The 12,148-nt window shown below is 45.4% G+C and overlaps 1 protein-coding gene across 1 annotated transcript in view; it reads left to right on the top strand.

Annotated features, from left to right (window-relative positions):
* Nucleotides 1-11,691, top strand: part of LOC147447068 (UBX domain-containing protein) — a 31,847-nt gene extending 20,156 nt beyond the window's left edge. Inside the window, exons 4-5 of the mRNA XM_086522969.1 lie at nucleotides 10,806-11,009; nucleotides 11,094-11,691. Of these exons, the coding sequence (XP_086379095.1) occupies nucleotides 10,806-11,009; nucleotides 11,094-11,327 (438 nt within the window). The 3' untranslated portion in view covers nucleotides 11,328-11,691. The remainder of the gene's footprint in view (nucleotides 1-10,805; nucleotides 11,010-11,093) is intronic.
* Nucleotides 11,692-12,148: the final 457 nt, after the last annotated feature.

The raw sequence follows: 12,148 nt of genomic DNA, 5'->3' as shown, positions 1-12,148 counted from the left end.
CATTTTCCAATTTTTTTTTTATTTTTTTTTTTAATTTTATAAATAATCCGCCTCCGCGATTTCCGGAATTTAGGGTTTTTGGCAAAAATTAGGGTTTGTAGGAATTTTAGGGTTTCTGGCAGAAATTAGGGTTTCTGCTGTCCGCCACGTCATCACTTTGTGACAAGACATCTGTAGAAGATCAGTGCGGTCTTGTCACGTGGCACATCCAACCCTATATGTGCGTGGATAATCTAGAGCATGACCAGGGTTCAGTTAAGTTAAGTCAGTCTAGAATAGGAAGTGATCTGGCACTTTTGTGAGTCTGTTCGCAGACCGTGCATGTCCAAACACTTAGAATAGATGCATATCCTCTGGTTGCACACAACATGATCATCAGATTTCCATCAAAACCCATCAGGAGCATTTTTACAGTGCATAGACCTATTTTCCCTATTTTTGTCATTTTTCACTTATTATTTTTAAGTGACTTTTGTTGGAAAGTAGGTAGGGCAATTTTGCTAAGTTTGTATAAGTAGAAACCTACCGCTAGCACTTTCTGGCAGAAGAGGCAGCAGGAGCACTCGCTCAACAGGCACTTCTCAGCAGAACCCCTAGATGCCCTAGCGTTTTTGCATCACACCAGAAGGCTAGCGTTTTTGGACCAGATCAACTAGCGTTTTGCATTGGCAACAGCGTGGCGACAGCAAGAAGCAGCAGACTCCCCAGCGTTAGCAGATTCTCCACAGCAAGACCATTTTCAGCCCTAGCATTTTTGCATCTGCAAGACACTTCAACGTTTTTGCAGATCTTCGCGACGGAATCCCCACAAGCATCACCGTTTTCAGTTTTCAGCAGTTAGCACCCGCAGTAGAAGTCCCAAACCTCGCAGATCTCACTTTCCCGCAGCAGATTCTCACCGCACGATTAGATCCTGCGTAGTTAACAGTTTCAGCCCTGAAAACGCAGATTTCAACATCTGTGTTTTCAGCGCGTCGTCGTTGCATCGTTGTCATCGACATAGAGTCAGAATTCAGTAGATAGAAGATTTGCAGATTTCAGCCATTAGCAGTTTCAGATTCAGCCCGTCTCGTCGTCGTCCTCATCGTCGTCGACATCGTCGGCAAGTCCAAGCATTGTAGAGGTTTGTGCAATCAATAGTAGACTGCTCTCGCCATAGAGAGGGGGGCCTTCGGAGGAGGGTTTTGACAACATTCTGGTGTCGTATTCTCTTCTCTCTATCTCTCAGTCTCATGTACCTTCATTCATAGTGTTCACCACTTTGATTGTGTCCATTGCACTCTCTCACTAAAGGAACGGAAGGCTCTTCCTTCCGTAAGTAAAAGGAACCTTGAGCACAATTCGGAGTACTCATCTTGCTCAAAGTTCAACATTCACTTCTGCTGCACCTTACAGGTCTGGGTGTGATGGCTAATTTTACTACGCCGGAATATCAAGAGTTTCGATCTGGACGAAAGGAGAAGCCACCTCCTTAACAAAAAAAATAGCAAACTGATTGTCCCTCGGAAATTTTTGAGCTAACTTGAGTTGTTTTGCAGATATGCTGTAATCGCGGACGATTACTCTCTTTCAAGAAGGGGGGATGTCACAAACTGCTGGCGTGTCAAGCCTTGAAAAATGGAGCCAACTTGCATATCCTGGCTGAGGGGCCTAAACCCTAAGAAGAACAAGCAACATCAGAAGAAGAAGTCCTACCAACTTATGGGGACCCCGTCAGATGGGGCCCAAGTGAGACAAAGGATTAAAATAAAGGAGGACCCACATACACAAAGAAAGGATTGCATAGAAGCTGATGACGTGGCAGCTGTAAGCTGCAGCGGAAGTGAATGTTGAACTTTGCTCAAGATGAGTGCTCTGAACTGTGCTCAAGGGTTCCTTTTAATTACAGAAGGGGAGAGCCTTCCGTTCCTTTAGTGAGAGAGTGCAAATGATCACAAACAAAGTGGGTAAACACTGTGCATGAAGGCACTGAGACTAAGAGATAAGAGAGAAGAATACGACATCAGAATGTTGTCAAACCCTCCTCCAAAGGCCCCACTCTCTATGGCGAGAGAAGTCTACTATTGATTGCACAAATCTCTACAATGCATGTGACTGTCGATTGGTACATGTGCTAAATGTGTGTTCCTAGTGCGTCGGTACTAACAATCAGAGCCTGCTAAGACAGTTTATGGCTTCTGTCTGTTTTGCAGGCATAATCCAGGGCGATTACAATGCTTTCAAGGGGAAGGGGGGGGAGGTATGTCACAAACTGGTGACGTGGCTGGCCCCTGGGCATACCTTGAGTGGGCAGCAGATACACACACCTGCCACTGGTTGACGTGGCAGCAGTCTCGAAAATCTGCAGTGACATGTGGCAGCAGCATACGAATATTTTCGGAAATTGCGGTGCAAACTGCGGACAGTTGACGTGGCAGATGCGTAGGCAAATAAAGCAGCTTTTGCGTGGGTTTATTTCTACTCAAGAGAATGAAAGTGAGAGCTTTATTTTACTAAGCAAGGAAACTTGTGAGAGAAATTTGCTTTACTTTGGAAAGATTTTTAATGGGCAGATTTTGGAACAGTTTTTGGGGCTCTGATTTTGGCATCCCTTGTAATCTTTAAATAAGTGGGCAGGCTTCCCACTTCTCAGAGCATTTGGACGCAGAGTCTGAGAGTGAGAGCCTTCCACTCGCTTGTACTTTGCAACAGATTAATACAAAAAGAAATATAGAAAGGGGCCCCAGTCTTTGGGGCCAACATCTCTAGGCACGGAACTCTGTCGGGCCAGTGTCGAATCAATTGTGAACCGTGAATTGTTTTGAAGTGATTTATTGTGGTGTCGCGGTAGCTTCTCGACTTGGAGTGTCCAAGTTTGTTATAGCGAGAGTGGTCTACTATTGATTGCACAGATCTCTACAATGCAATGGACTTGCCGACGATGTCGACGACGATGAGGACGGCGATGAGACGGGCTGAAATCTGAAAACGCTAAGGGCTAAAATCTGCAAATCTTGTATCTGCTGAATTCTGACTCTATGTCGGTGACGACGACGATGCGACGGTGAAGCGCTGAAAACGCAGATGCTGAAATCTGCGAATAGCGGGCTGAAACTGCAAACACTGGCTGATCTGACCGTGCGGCGAGGATCTGCTGTGGAAAGGTGAGATCTGCGAGGTTTGGGGGTTGCGGTACGGAGGCCATCTGCTGAAAATGCAGAACTCTGGTGCTAACCTGCTGAATTGTCACCAGAACTGTGAAACGCGAAGGCTGGTCTGCTGGTCCCAAAACGCTAGGGCTGAAAATATGTCTGCTGCAGAAAACGCTAGAAGATTTGCAAACGCCAGGCTGATCTGCAAGTGGCAAAACACTGGGACTGATCTGCACTTGATGAAAACGCCAAGCTGATTCTGATGCTGAAAACACTATGTGTTCCGCCGGGGGGTCTTGCTGAGAAGGTGCACTATCAGACTTGTGGTCTCTGTTGCCTCTGTTGCCAGAAAACACTAGTGCTAGCTTTTCTTATATACTTGTCAAATTGCCCTACCCAGTTCCCAACAAAGTCACCTATTAATAATAAGTGAAAAATGGCTAAAATAGGGAAAATAGGTTCTGTGCACTGTAAAATGCTCCTGATGGAATCTGATGGTAATGCTGATGATCATGTTGTGTGCAACCGGAGGATATGCATCTACTCTAAGGGCCTGGACATGCACGGTCTGCGAACAGACTCACGAAAGTGCTAGAACACTTCCTAAGCTAATTGAACCCTTGTCATGAAGTAGCTTGTCCACGTACACATAGGGTTAGATGTGCACGTGACGGTAGCTGTACAGACGCTCCACGTTTTGCGTCGACTGTTGAGATGGCAGTTGTACGGAATTCCGTGATTTACGCTGGCAACTTTTTGGCATTGCTTTTGGACCAGAAGCTTTTGAGTTTGAAGGCTTTTCATGTAAACTGCTTTTCATAGGCTAAGGGCCTTTAAATATGAGTCCAATGGCTCATTCTTTGGCATGCTTCCTGGAGAAGATGCAGAGTCTGGAGTACCGGCTTGTACTGTGTTGATACAATATAAAGAAATACCGAAAGCGGCGCCAAGGTTTGGGGCCAATACTCTCTAGGGTGGAATTCCGCCACTCCGTGTCGCGTGTCGTCTCTCTCTCTTTCAGTTCATTTGTTATTGAAGTGCTAAAAGTTTGTTTAATCTGTTCTTTTCTATTGGCATGTGGTGTCCGTCTTGTGACAGCAAAAAGCAAAGCAAAAAGCAAAGCTTTGGAAAGGGCAAGAAAAAGGCAAAGAAACTCAGATTCCGCCAAGTTTCTGATAGCTCTACAAAGGAGTCATCCTTTGACAATTGGGACTCGGATGACCATATGTTTTATGCAAAGAAGAAGCACTTCTACAGAGTCAACCAATATGACTTCCTTGAAGACGAGCAAGAAAACAAAGAATATAAAGAAGGTGGACAGTCGATAAAATTTGAATCCTTTTCTGGATTCCGAGATGCTCCGAGGGCTTTGGCCTTCATCGAGTAGTTTGACATAGCCTTCTCTGGAGGGCATTACTTAGAGCACTCCAAGATTAGGAGGGCTGCATCTTTTCTCAAAGGAAATGCTCAAACATGGTGGTCCACTCTTCTTCTGAGGAAAGAAGCTCCAGTCAAGTAGTTGAAATTTAAAAGGCTCTTAAAACCGCTTGGAACCATCTTCGAATGACCAAGGGAGATTCTTTGGACCTTATTGCGAGAGGTTTTGGGACTCTTTTCTACCAACCTCTTCATTTAAGGTCACTTTTAAGGAACAAATTGAGCGGTTTTGTTGGGGACTCCCTACAGAGATCCAAGACTACTGCCTTGAACAAAAGTCGAATTCTATCGAAGAATTAATGGGTCATGCGAAACTGGGTTTCTGGATACATTCGGGGAATTTGACTTACCCCACTGATGGGATCTTGATTAGACAAACCTCAAACAATAAAAGTAGAAAGAAAAAGAGTCCCCAAGAAAAGAAGGATACACGACCCCGACTGACTCTTTGAGAAAGAGCTAACTATCTCAAAGAGGGGAATTGTTTTGGTTGCGGGGGAACAAGGGCACATCTCCGCAAAGTGCCCAACAACAAGGCGCAGCAAGGACAGACTGAAGACAGGCTAGAGAGTTCTAGAGCAGCAGAGGAACGTTGTAGAAAAGGCAAGATGAAAGTAGGGTTGGTAGCAGATTGCATGGATACTTGACCTAAGCCAGATAGATGAAAGTACAGAGCTTTGCCAAGCTTGAGCCAAAGTGAAGATCAAGAAACCCTTATTTTCTTTGATGGAGGAGCCAAGGCTAACTTCATTTCACCTGAATTGGCGGCGCGGCTCGAGATTGCACCCGAAAGGATAGGACCACCAACAGAGGCAGTTCTAACGGCGCCCTCCTAGGAGTCCCTTGGTACCATAAGAACAACGCCGTGGTCGACTATCGGGCTAAGAAAGCGACTTTGACTAATGAAAAGGGTTGAAAAATTGTACTTAATGGAAAACTGAAGGGCGAGTCCGTCCCATTTGTATCGGCTTCGGCCATTTCCAATATTCGCCCCAAACCTTGGCGCCCCTTTCGGTATTTCTTTATATTGCATCAACATAGTACAAGCCGGTACTCCAGACTTTGTACCTTCTCCAGGAAGCATGCTAGAGAATGAGCCCTTAGTACATATTTAAAGGCCCTTGGCCTATGAAAAGCAGTTTACATGAAAAGCCTTCAAACTCAAAAGCTTCTGTTCCAAAAGCAATGCCAAAAATCTGCCAGTATAAATCACGGAATTCTGTACAGCAGTCAATGCAAAACGTGGAAATCCGTACAGTTTGCCAAGTCATCATGTTAGCGCAATTTCCGGAATTTTCGTACAGCTGCCACGTCATCCGTTGCTACGCAATTCTTTGTCCCTGAGTGGGTCCTGCTTTATTTTAATCCTTTATGTCACTTGGGGCCCCATCAGACGGGTCCCCCATAAGTTGGTAGGAGTTCTTCTTCTGCTACTTGTTCTTCTTAGGGTTTAGGCCCCTTGGCCGGCATCTGTAAGTTGGCTCCATTCTTCAGGGCTTTGACATGTTAGCAGTTTGTGACAGAATCTAGTGCAGCAGGTTTGCACAAGAGGGGAGTTACTCCGTTTCTTTGTCAACAGATTGCCCCTATTTTTGAATAAGGTCACTGATATCCCCTTTAGGTTTCAGGGATACTAATGGGCTGAGTAGTATTCTGCTATATGACTTTATGACACGGAATTCCCGAAAATGAATATGATTGATTTGTACTCTGTCATTTGACTTGTTTGAGTGCAGGAACTGAAAGACGCAATTATTGCAGCATTTCGGTCTCATAAAACTCTAGACATGATTGCAATAAGGATTAGTTAATTGGGCATCAGTGAGGTATGGAATGGATCTAGATGCGATTACTAAATACGTTGCTAATGGTCATGATTTGAGATTTGGGATGAATTTTTCTGTGATGTCCTGTGATGTGGCTGTCATTTTGTACACCTGCTAGATGTCTCGTGTCTAGTGCGTTGGTTCTAACAGTCAGTGTCTACCAAGACAGTTTATGGCCTCTGTCTGTTTCGAAGGCGCAATTGAGGGCGATTACAATTCTTTCAAGGGAGGGTATGTCACAAACTGGTGACGTGGCAGAGCCATCCGGACAGACACACACTCAAACTGGCTGACGTACGGCGGTTGACGTGGCAAACAATACGACATTCCGCAAATTGCGTTGACAAATGATGACGTGGCAGCCTATACGGATTTTCGCAAATTGCGTTGATGCTTTTTCTGCTAGCTTTTGGGACAAATAGCTTTTGGAACTCATTGCTTTTGAGTTTGAAGCTTTTGGGGCTTTGGTTTTAGCAACCCTTTGTAACTCTTTATAAGTGGCCTTAGGGCTCACTTTGCAAAGCATTTGGACGCAGAGTCTGAGAGCGATCATCCGCGGGCTCAATTGTACTTTGCGCCTTGTCGACTTTCTTGTGATCTGTGAATAAGTTTGAAGTGAATCTCTGCTGTGTCGCGGTAGAATCTCGACTTAGGGTGTCCAAGTTTGTTACACCCGTCCCCTCCCATCCATGCTCCCTCGAGCTCTCTCATGCCGACTCCTCTAGTCTCGGCTTTGGGGATCCTTGGTTTTTTTCTTGCGACCTCGTTCATTAGATCATCGGCATTTGCAAATTTCAGGTGGGTATTCTCTCCCTTCTGTAACATCACCTTCCAGCTTGAAGTGCTGCTACCGGTCTTGTAACGGGACGGGCACCACGTGCCAATTGAAAAGAACAGATTGAACAGACTTTAGACGCTTCAAAACAACTGAACTGAAAGAGATGCACGACACACGAGACGTGGAATGGCGGAGTTCCACCTCGAGAGTGCACTGGCTCCAAACCTTGGCGACCCTTTCGGTATTTCTTTACGAGCACGTGCTAACGGAAAAGAATATACTGAACAACTTTAAGCACTTCAAATAGCAATTGAACTGAAAGAGATAGACGACACACGAGACGGGGAGTGATGGAGTTCCACCTCGAGAGAGCACTGGCCCTAAACCTTGGCGCCCGTTTCGGTATTTCTTTATATTGCTTGAACTCAGTACAATGCTGGCACTCGCGCTCTGCACCTTCACCCATAAGCGTGCTAGAGAAGGAGCCCTTGGCTCATATTTAAAGGCCCTTGGCCATGAAAAGGAGTTACATGAAAAGCTTCAAACTCAAAAGCATCTGGCCTCAAAAGCTGCCGCCCAAAGGTGTCTGCACAAATTACGGAAATATGTTCACCTGCCACGTCATGAGCGCTAATCGTGCGTGTCCATGCAGGTTGCCACGTCATCAAGTTTTTACGCAGGCTTCTAGGAGCTTTATTTTAATGCCTTTAGTCACTTGAGTCCCATCAGACGGGTCCCCATATGTTGGTGGGAATAGGCCTCTTGGCAAGACTTTGCAAACTGGTAAAACTTTCTTCTGTTGTTGCTTCTAGGGTTTAGGCTCTTGGGCCGGGATGTGCATGTTGGCTCCGTTCTTTATTGGCTTGACACGTCGGCAGTTTGTGACATCTATCCATTGGGGCATGTCAGATAAATGCCGGGACCACCCTTGGTCACTTGTACGAGCAACTTGTTATCAACATGGAGAGCCTTTCCCAGATCTCTCTCTATCCTCTCATTCTCAGATGTCTCGTCTCTTTCTACCTTAGTGATCTCTTTTTTGTTCATGTATGTGGCATTGCAGGTATTCTAGATTGGAGTCGGGGTGTCCACAAGATTGCGAGCCAATTCTCGTCTTCATTGCATCTTCTGTTGTCACAAATTGCTAACGTGTCAACTGTCACAAAACGGGAGCGTACACGAGCACTTCGAAAATCTGAAAATTAATAAACTTTGCAAATGTGAGAGAAGGGAGAAGATTGACACAGTATTGGGGACCAGAAGATGGGCTGGTCCCCCCCCCCGTCAAGAGTATCTTTATTCAGGGAGAGTTCTTTTACAAGCACAAGAACCGGAGAAACCCCTCCGTTCTTAGTCTTAGACGCAAAGGTCATACCTTCCCGTGAGGGAACTTAGACGCAAAGGTCGTGCCTTCCGGTGAGGGAACTTAGACGCTAAGGTCGTACTTCCCGTAAGGGATTCTTAGACGCAGAGGTCGTGCCTTCCGGTGAGGGAAATCCTCGAGAGATCACTCTCTCTATCGTATTCCTGCTTGTACTCAGAGCACGAAACTCCGCAAGCAATCTCGAATTCCGTTCCCGGAATTCCTTAGTGTAGGCCGAAGCCTTCACGCGTAGTCTTCTCCTCAAGGGAGAGTACCTACAACACAACCACACAAAGCAACAACTCGCAATGTGCATCGACAAATTATACCTGTCGCTCCTCGCTCGGAAAAGTGACCTCCGTACTCCGTCGTCACGAACACTTGCAAAATTCCGTCGCCAACGTCTGTCAACCATTGAAGAACGGAGCCAACTTGCAGATATCGGTCGAGGGGCCTAAACCCTAAGTGAAGAAGCAACAACAGAAGAAGTCTTACCAACTTGCAAAGTCTTGTCGAGTGGCCTTCTTTTAAAGAAGAGTTCCCACCAACTTACGGGACGCCGTCCGATGGAGCCCAAGTGCCTAGGTTCATTAAAATAAAGCAGGACCACACACACACACACTCAATCTCTGGGCAAGAATGTGATGACGTTGCAACTGTATGGACGCCCGTGATTTGCGCTACGTGACAAGCTGTACGGAATTCCGCGAAACGTGTGTTGATGATGTGGCAGATTGTACGGACAGTTCTCTGCGCTAGCTTTTGAGCACCAGATGCTTTTAGAACTGGTAGCTTTTCATGTAACCGCTTTTTAGAGGCCAAGGGCCTTTAAATATGTGCCATGGGCTCAGTCTCTGGCACATCTCCGTGTGTGAGTGCAGAGGATAGGGTACTTACTTGTACTGAGTTGAAGCAATATAAAGAAATACTGAAAGGGGAGCCATGGTTTGGGGCCGGTGCTCTCTCTCAGTGGAACTCCACCACTCCCCGTCTCGTGTGTCGTGCATCTTTCAGTTCAGTTGTTTTGAAGCGTCTAAAGTCTGTTCAGTCTGTTCTTTTCCGTTGGCACGTGGTGCCCGTCCCGTTACATCCGTTGCCTCTTGACACGTTGCTGGTGTCTTTTATTGAACGAGATGCCCCCCTCCCCTTTCTTTTTTTCCCTTCTCCTCCTCTCACGTTCGGTTCCCATATATGGGGGGACTTGTGACGGGTTCTAGGGTTAGGGTTTTTGCTCTAGATTGGAAGCTCAACTGATCAGTGCGTACTTCCCTTCCGTCACTGAATTTCTCTCTAGCAAGGAGGCCTACCAAACTTTGAGCCATAGGAAGAATCTTTCGAGCCACGCATTGACTTTGTCACCTGCGTAGGAAAAAGGCAAAAAGAAAGAAACTTGAGAGCATTGCAAGTCAAAGATTAGCAGGGAATGTTTGGGGGGCCGGGGGGCAATTCAGGTCACGGGAGCATCTGGCAGAGGAAACAAATCATTGCGTCAGTAGGTGGACTGGCCAGCACAACGCGAGCAACCCAAGAACGAGAAACGCATGCGTAGGGGAGAGATATTGTCGCCCAGTCGCCAAGCAAAAGAGTTTCTTTAACTACCCAAGTTATATGGTCTTATATATACATTAAGTGTGTCAAAGATTCAAGTGGGTTTTGAATCTCGGCTAGTTTTTGTTTCATAACGATGTGTGCAGGATGAGTGTATGCATGAACTCTATGCTTTTATTTCTATATCTTGTCACAACGAAACCATTTCGAAACTTTTGAAAGTTTTTTCATACTTAACGTTTCAAAACTCCCAAGAAACATACAATACTTGGAGATATACATTCCCCCTCTGTTGTTTGGAATAAGCTCTGTAGGTCCCTCCCTCTCTATAGGAGCCAATGACTTGTCTTCATAAGCAGTTTCACCTCATAGAGCCTCAAATCAAACACTAAATTGCGAGATGATGTCATGTGCCTATTAACACCATTGTCAATGGTCCAATGGCATGAATCTAACTGTATCTTGTTGGTATGATTCTAGCTTTTAGGTGGTTTGTTTGTTAATACAAGGAATTCTCTCCTATAAGTTCGTCCTGTTTTTGTATTCTTCCTCTTTCAGTTACACGTTCCGAAATCAGAAGATTTTTTATAGATCGAATTTTTGTATTGTTCTTCTTATAAGCTGATTGTGTAGTTGATGAATTTCAGAGAATTCCTCTCTGATTGCAGTAAGTGGGCAGATTTTTGGTCTGTTTAATGCTTATGAGAAAGATTTTACAACAGGAAAGAGAGCGCCAAAGGCAAGAGGAGGCAGAACGATTGGCATTTGAGAAAGCAGAGGCGGAAAGGAGAAAGAGAGAGGAGGAAGAAGCTGCAGCAAAAGCTGCCCGTGAGGCTGCTGAAAGGCAAGCAGTTTTGGAGCAGAGAAGGCAGCAGAAGGCCTTGGCTTTGGGGTCTGAGCCGGAAAAGGGATCAAATGTGACGGAGGTATCTAGCTCTTTTTGTGAGGTTACCATATATCTTTTTTTGCTTATTCACAGATTTTTAACCTTGTTTTTCCTGTTAATACAGGTGTTGATACGGTTTCCCAATGGGGAGCGGAAGGGACGGAGGTTCCTTTCGACTGCAACAGTATCATACATTTATGATTATGTTGACTCGCTGCCCGATTTTGATGCAAGAAGCTACAAGCTTGTCTCTAATTTCCCACGAGTCGTGTATGGCATGGATATGATGGGGATGTCCTTAAAGGATGCTGGCCTGCACCCTCGGGCAAGCCTGTATATTGAAATAGAGGAGGATTAGGGGTGCTATATAAGTCCCATCGCGAACTCTCTCCTTCTTCAACTAGTCGTCAGTCCTATACTTGCCCTCCAATGATGTGGCATGTTTACACAAATAGCCCTCCATCTCTTGTATCAGGTATTTGCTATTGAAAGGTGTAGTCACGGCGAAAGGTTCAATGTGCCACCTCTTGTGGCATGTTTACACGGATAGCCCTCCATCTCTTGTATCAGGTATTTGCTATTGAAATGTGTAGTCACGGCGAAAGGTTCAATGTGCCACCTCTTGTGGCTTTTTTTTTGCAACAGTTGTTTCAGCATTGACTCAAGGGTTCGGCTTGAATCGGTTCTTTAATAATGCAAACTGATGAGCAGCTTCATACCCATACTGTGCATGTGTTGGAGTTTCCCACAAGAGGTACTGCTTTTCAACAGGAGGTGGTGAATTTGAATTTTGGACATCCTCTTTTCATCTTTCAAAATTCTAGGTGGTCATTGCCTGGCATTTGAAGCCGTCATGACGCCGTTGTGCGGTCTAAAATAGAATGTATAGGGTTTGTGAGCCAAATCTACGGCAATTTTTGGGTATTGATTCCCTAGGTGAATATGAGAGGGCAGTGAGTTGATGAGTGTGGCAATGTTATTTGATATCGTGGGTCATCTCAGGGGCCAAAAGGACTCGAGAAGTCCCTGAGCTTGTTTTGGGCCCCCTACATTGTTTAGATTGTAACTCATAAGGACCTTCATCTTACATGGTCTCAGGGTGCACACACAATGCGCTTGAGAATAGAACATTGTGCTCTATGAGGTAGTAAGGAGGCACTACTTTAAAAAAGGATGAAT

Source organism: Adiantum capillus-veneris, chromosome 11 (assembly GCF_014529385.1).
Source record: "Adiantum capillus-veneris isolate H3 chromosome 11, ASM1452938v2, whole genome shotgun sequence".
In the NCBI taxonomy this organism is placed as follows: Eukaryota; Viridiplantae; Streptophyta; class Polypodiopsida; order Polypodiales; family Pteridaceae; genus Adiantum; species Adiantum capillus-veneris.
Note: the sequence above shows the minus strand (reverse complement) of the source record. Positions and strands in the feature narration are given on the sequence as shown.